The 7,192-nt window shown below is 38.6% G+C and overlaps 1 protein-coding gene across 10 annotated transcripts in view; it reads right to left on the bottom strand.

Moving 5' to 3' along the window:
• Positions 1-757: 757 nt before the first annotated feature.
• CACNB2 (calcium voltage-gated channel auxiliary subunit beta 2) overlaps positions 758-7,192 on the bottom strand; it is a 247,248-nt gene continuing 240,813 nt past the window's right edge. For 6 of the 10 annotated variants that reach the window (XM_050325581.1, XM_050325589.1, XM_050325622.1 and 3 more), the window contains 2 exons: positions 6,283-6,468; positions 758-1,637 (listed from right to left, as the gene is read on the bottom strand). In XM_050325581.1, the coding sequence (XP_050181538.1) occupies positions 1,146-1,637; positions 6,283-6,468 (678 nt within the window). In that variant the 3' untranslated portion in view covers positions 758-1,145. The remainder of the gene's footprint in view (positions 1,638-6,282; positions 6,469-7,192) is intronic. The other 4 variants (XM_050325586.1, XM_050325598.1, XM_050325613.1 and 1 more) reach the window with 1 other exon arrangement.

The raw sequence follows: 7,192 nt of genomic DNA, 5'->3' as shown, positions 1-7,192 counted from the left end.
GGGTCAGTAAACTCCCTCATATTCCCTGACTGCAATTTGGAATTTTAAATTAACAGACAGAATGAAGAAACAGACTTTTTGGGCTGTTGAGTAACCTTTGTTTTCTTCAGTAGATTCTCACACTTCACTGCCTAACGTGCACACGCACACGTACGCCCATCCACCACCCACCACTCACATACACACCTCCAACATGTGTGCTCTAGTATACTGACAACAGAACAAAAATTCAGCTGTGCCCATTGCAATCTTGTGACCTGAACAGAGAAGAATAATTTATAGTGGTAAGCATTATCTTTACCATAACCTTGAAATGCAAAATTGGGTTTGCAAGGACAGCACAAGGTAAAAGAGTTACACCCTTTATCTCAAGCACTCATCCGTATTTACAATAAGTATAAGCTTTCTGCTACAGAAGAAGAAGTATTTAGATTGAACACTGTTACAGATTTCCTAAGTGAGGCTAGTTCCAGTTGCCAGTAATTCAAAAGCAGATCTGCTGACTTGGCATTAGGACTCTAAAACAGTGTGATCAAACTTATATAGTAAGAAGGTGTCTGCAGAAATAACATTTATAAACTGTATATACAGTACACAGTACCAGTACATAGAAAATAGATTTTGACTCCATGATCCCCTGTGTGTAAGGCAAGACAATTCTGTCTTCATAGGGAGACCACCAGAGGTACAAGCAACAGAGTGGTGCTTAAATCAATATGCAAATCAAGTGCATACAAATTAAAAATCAGAGCAGACAAAAAGTTTTAGATTCTTTTATGTGCTGATCCTGGCTTGCTGAATACACGGGAAGTTATTAAACATCAAATGTACCTTTTTTTTAAAAAAACACTAACAACACCTTGATGGCAACAGATATTGTTCAAGTGGCAGCTACCAAAAACAGCTTGAAAAATGTCATAGTACAACATCAGGAACTCTTCAGTTGTACCACACTAATTCATATAGCACTAACCAAAAAAATAAGTATATGAATATTCTATTTCATGCTATTGCTATGCAAGCAACAGCAATACAAATCAGCATACAGAAGGATACCATATGTTCTGCAATGAAGAACCCAAAGATATTTTCAAGGGGCATTGTTACAAGACTTCAAAGAAACACAAGACTGCCAGAGGCAAAAGTTACTGACGGATGTAAACATCCCTGTTCCATTCTCCCGCATCATTACGTTTTTTCGATATCACTTCCCCATCCTTGTCACAATATTGGTCCCTTGATTTATGACGACTCCGCTGTTTGTTGCATTCATTGTGGTCCTGCTCGCGGTCCCTCTCCTTGGAGCGATGCCTCGATTCTCTGTGTCTGTGATCACTGCTCCCATGGGACTCGTCTCTGTGATTATGATCCCTGTGAGAATCATAGTGGTCACCGTGCTCATGTGAGTAGTCCTCCTTTGGCTCTACATAAGCTGAATCTCTGCTGTCTTGTGTTTCTGAGTCAAAAGTTTCTTGCCTGTGAAGGCCTCTACCACCACTGCGATGGTTGTGGTGTTGGCTTGAGGAAGAGCGGTGCTGGGATTTCTTGATGGGTTCAACCCGTGCTTCCTCTTCAATTTGTGAACCACTGCGTTCAGGGACCGAATGGTCATTCCTCTGGTCTCCTTGAGATCCCTGCTATCAGAACCAGCAGTAAGTTCATGTACATGGGGTACACACTGAAAAACTTTCTCCAATATCAAATTCAACTAGAAAGTATCATGAAACCAATAAAATTTGAGTACACAACAATCCACTTTGAATCTAAACTAGAAAAAAACCCATTAGAATTCAACTTTTACTGAAAATTCAGTATTATAATACAAACAATTCCTTTCAGTCTCATAAGAATGGAGGGTGGTACTTGGGTTATTCTGTGACACTTTCACCTCTCTTGTGATGTTTCTGACTATTCCAGTTAGCAAAAAGTGCCACCACCCTCCAAACAAAAAGAGAGCATGCAGAAACAAGACAAACTGCGGAAAAATTAGAGAGGACGTGTCATGCCAGGAGAGGGCAGATATCAGCTGAGAGTTTACAGATGTCTGCTTGGAAACAGACACTATGGAAAAGTGATTTTAGAGGGCTGAGGAGGTGGATTCCACCAAAGAACCAAAGTACAAAACCTTGGATCTTTAAGAAAAACTTATTTTTTAGGAAAAAAACCCAATTGAATCTGGTATGAATGCAGTTTGTATTATGATACCAATAGTATCACTGACCTTTTGTTTTCTCAGCAATCATTTCATTTCTTCATGATAATGAAAAATTAAACTTTGACCTTATAATTTTTAGAGCGTAAGAATATAGACCATTGCTAAGAAAAGCAGGAGGAGAGTGATATTATCACATACAGAATTTCCTAACACACCACTGCTATTTAAAGACTGAAATAAAAATTACCAGGTAATAAACCTACTCTTCACCCGCATAATGCTTTGAAATCACTGCAAAACGAACAAGTGCCATTATTTAACTCATCTGGGGGTTTCATTACATTAACCTGCTTTTATTGCCAAACCACAGCCAAACACTTTTCAAGCTTAATTGCAACAATTTTAAGAAATAGTTTGTTGAAATTGAATTATCCTTCCCACAAGAGGTGAAGAATGTCAAGACGAAATCATCTCTGCTGGCACAAAATTAAAGTAGGTTATAACAGAGGCATTTGTTTGTGAGACTGCTCTGAATTTACCAAAGTTAGGCTTAGGTTTGCCCTTCTATGTTCAGAGTTGTCTACAAATAAGGATTGCTTCCAGGGAAGTTCATGGACGTATCTTCTTTCTGTCTTGTGGAAAAGAGCTAGAGAATTTTGTCCTTCAGCCACAGATCCTGGCAAGTGGGTTTTCTAGCAACCCAAAAAGTAAAATGACTGTAAATTGGACAGGAAAAAAAAAAATCTGTATTTCTTTAGAAACTTATAAAAAGCAACATATTTCAAATCAGCAATTTGATAAATTTGACAAATTTTAATTTTCTAAGAAAACATTTTGTTCTGTAAACTTCCCAGCGACTAGATGGCTTATTCCATGTGTTCCTAATTTGAAAAATATGGTATAGATGAGAACAAGGTAACAGGAACAGCAGCCAAATTTCTTTTTTGTTCTTGTTTTTATGATTCTCAAGATGATTCTGATTTGCCAGAAAGGAATCTAGTAATTGTAAACATGAATAGATGTGTTCAAGGTGAAATTAAATGACTCAACAGAGGTGAATTGTAAATGAAATCAACTGAAAAGTGAAAGTGCAGTCCCTCTTCAGATGTGTAAACACAATTTTTAACAGTTCATCACCATCACTGTTTTTAAGGCTTATGAACTTGGGATACATATGAAACCCTTTCATTCTCATATGGTCAAATGCCACATATGTATGTACCTGTACATGACCAGGACCAATAAAATTCCTCATTGCTGTGGTTTGAGAACAAATGCAAAATGTGAAGCTGCTTTGAACACAGTGCTACTTTTATAAGCTCAGAGGTATCTTTTCTGCTATGACAAGTACGTGTGAAGGAGCACAAGAAATGAAATTAGACATTTCAGAATAGTGCTAGGGCTGTTGGGTTTTATGGGCAAATTCATTTGCCTATAAATATTATAGGGACACTGAACAGGTAATGTTTGCATCTGGATTAGTCTGGCTTTGTGGTTCATAACCACATTAGGGCTCTGATTTGGATTAGATTCTGCAGTGCCGGAATTTTATGGCTCAGTCTCATACGGCTTTTTGTCTAAAATGGAGAAAGTTTGAGATAAGCCTATTTCATTATTTAGGCTGTTATTTCAAAGAAGTAGGGGTTCTTAAAAGAAAGTTTAAGCATTGCTGAAAGAGGAAAGAAAAGTCTGTGTACACCAAGTGAATTTGCCTTGCTCCCTGTTTCCATGCAGTGGTCCCTGATTGCCTGTACCATGTGTGTGAGCTTGCTCAAGTCTTTTTGGAATTAGCCCACAATTTCCATACAGGTTTGCTCCAAAGCTCTCCATCAGGTGGACAGGAGGTGTATGGTCTTTGCTGATTTAATTCCAAACAGTTCCAGGAGGCCTCACACCTTCAAGCACCTTGTGCCGTGCAGCACAGTCAGGATCATTCTATAAAAACACAACTCGCTGTTGCAGCTGGCAACACAAATCCCTCCTTACAATGCACACCCAGGACTGAAAAATCATGAAAAACAAGTATGTTTCATGGCAAAGGGGCACTGCACTGGACCCGGGGGAGGATGACTCCAATGCTTTGCGGTGCAGATGTTGCTCCTCCAGGCCAAACAGCTGGTGGCTTGGCTTTTCCCGGCAGAGCAGTCCACAAAAACAGCACAGGCAGAGACTTTAAATTCTCTAAATAGAGGGTCTTAACACTGTTGAGAGAGTGGGTTATGCCACCATGATAAGGAAGTAAACCCACTCTGTGCCAAGGCAGTGACAGGTTCAGGTTTGAGATGTCAGCTGAAAGTGTATCATAGGAAAATGAAACCAAAAGAATGTAAAAGTTTTGTGTTCCAGAAGGGAGCCCCGTGGATTCACACTTCCGTATTAGTAGACCTACAAACAAACTGTGACACTGCAAATACACTCTCATTTTCAGTCCTTAAAATAAAAATCTGTTAGTTTGTAAGGAGATAGCACAACATTCAGAAAAGTGTTATTAAAACTCTTGTAACAGTTCCTCCAGAGAACGTGGTTAATAAAATGAGTAAGTGAACTATAAATCCACACCCAAAAGGCATAAAAAAACTTGAGCAAAATAATTAAAAAATCTACAAAGCAAAAAAAAAGTTTATCTAGCAAGTCTGCACACAATAAAACTGAATTTCATACTCAGAAATTCTTCCAGCTCACAATTTTTTCAGGGGTTTCAGCTCTGAGGACAGAAAAAAAGTCAGAAATGAACTATAGCTTACAGTCTCTTTTCCTGCAACTGCTTTTGAAAGCAAGAGGAGATAACCCTGCGAGGTGGCTAGAGAAATTTTTCTTGTTAAAGAACAAAACTGTCAAGTCTGTGACTTTCTAATGGGAAATAAATTCTTTGACACAAAAAATGGTTTTGCAAGACCATAACAAAAAGCCCCACAATTTTTTTTGTATTTTAATTGGGGTGTAGATAGATTTCTTTCTTTGATTTTCTAAAAGGAGGCATTTTTCTTAGCCAAAGTTATGAATTGCAACTTGCGTATGTTTGTAACTTACAGGCATATATGGAACTCAGGTAGAAATTTAGATGTAGAAAGCCACTATTTGATCTGGGACAGATGTATTTTAACCCCCACTGTGATCTTCTCAGCTTCAAGGCGACACTCACTATTTATAATTAAGTATCATCTTTAAAGACCTCATTTCATGCCATGCAACAAATATCCAAAGGACAGCATCTCCTTATGCTGAGCACCTTAATATAATTATACAAACCAAAAGTTGAAAGAGAATAGAGGGGACATAATATGCCCATATCAACAGGCACATCAGTGCGGAGATGGGAATAATGCCTGTTTTTCCCAGCTCACCAGATAGTGTCCTCACTGCTCAGAACATATTGCCTCTCAAGGTCTTTCTGCACAACATGTGCAGCAGGACTCGAGTTTTATGTCAGAGTTTGGCTTGAAGGAAATATGTACTTTTCACAGCAGTGGCCAATGAATAAAAGAACAAAGGAAACACTGGAAGCGTCACTTTGACCTTGACACTACTAATAGTCAGTTATTCTCAACCTCTACAACTCTATAGCCTATGGGAAGATTGCAACAGATTTCCCTCCAAAATTTGTGGATCTGCTCTGTACATAACCCAATTTGTCATGCAGGGCCTCTGGGTCTGGGATTTGCCTATTAGCAATAGTCTGCCCATCAGTCAAAGAGTTACCAGAGGGTGTAATGTGCACAGTATTAGCCCATTTTTATTTCTCTGATTGGATTACATATGGCCAGCTATAAAAATGCTTGTGGCTGGTACACATATTACTGGCACAGCGGTGTCCTGGGCACAATAAAACCTGAAGTATTCCACTTCACATCAACATATGTTTTCAGTCAGGCTGGCTAAGTCCTTGGAATCAAAACCAGCCCCCTAGTCAGTACACAAACACATGCTACTATGAATACAATAGCAATAACAACAGCGTGCCTGTGTTTGCCTTTTATATTGAAAATGATTGAATGTCCACTGAAAAAGCTCTTACTCTACCAACAACAGTGAAACATATCCAGCATATTCTAGTATCAGCTAACCACTGTGCTTTGGGAGAGGAAGAACTTGACAGGAAAAAAGAAGAGATAACATAAAAACTTTACCTGTAAATTAATATTTGGACCTGGGCTAATAGGAAGAGTGGCTGTTGCAAGTGTGCGAGTGAGAAGCTGGTTAGGAGGATTGCTGCTAGGTGGATGTGTAGCCTTCCAGTAGGCTTCCAGATAGTCAGCAAGGTGCTCACAAGCATCTTCAAGCTGGTTCTCATCAAGAATTACATCGAACATTTCCTGATAAAGGAAAAGTTTTAGTGAGAAAAATCACTAGCTAAAGGGAGATCAGCCAGAGACAATGATCACACTTTCCATTCATCAAAAATGAACCACATTTCTAGTACCTGTATTAGGATATTTTACCCTTTTTGTTTGCTGCTGTTGTTGTTGTTTGGTTTTTTTGTTTGTTTTTTTTTTTTTCTGAATGCAACTGATACAAAAGACAATGATCATAACTAGCAATAATGTTGCTTAAACAAGTCCTCATGACTTCCACTTACTAATGCACAAACAAAGTCAATGAAGACATGAAGAAGCAGTTTAAACAAATCTTAAAACTCAAATATGCAGAAAGAAGTGTTAAATATTGAAGTATTTAGCTACAGGAAAAAAAAATCGAATGGCAAGAAAAGGGATTCACTCCCCATATCTAGAATAACAAAGAGAACATGAAGGCAAACTAAGACCAATAACTAACACAAGTAAGAAACACAAGTAATACAGATACTTCAGTTTCCAAGTGTTGTACAAACACTGGTTAAGAGATTAGTCACATGGTGTAATTTTAGGCTTCTAAAGTTAGGAAGTGAGTTTCCTCCATTTCCTCCCTGTTCAGGGAGCCAGAAGGCATCTTTGAGGGCCTATGCAGGTCTCTGTGAAGGTCACTGAACAACCTTCAGCTTCTGGTCTCTTACCCATACTCTTTTAACAGCTGAGTATGCCAGTAGCAATGCATGCCATG

This window comes from Myiozetetes cayanensis, unplaced genomic scaffold (assembly GCF_022539395.1).
Source record: "Myiozetetes cayanensis isolate MyiCay16 unplaced genomic scaffold, myiCay2020 scf1, whole genome shotgun sequence".
NCBI classification, from domain to species: domain Eukaryota; kingdom Metazoa; phylum Chordata; class Aves; order Passeriformes; family Tyrannidae; genus Myiozetetes; species Myiozetetes cayanensis.
The sequence above is the reverse complement of the archived record's forward strand: the minus strand, read 5'-3'. Positions and strand labels throughout refer to the sequence as shown.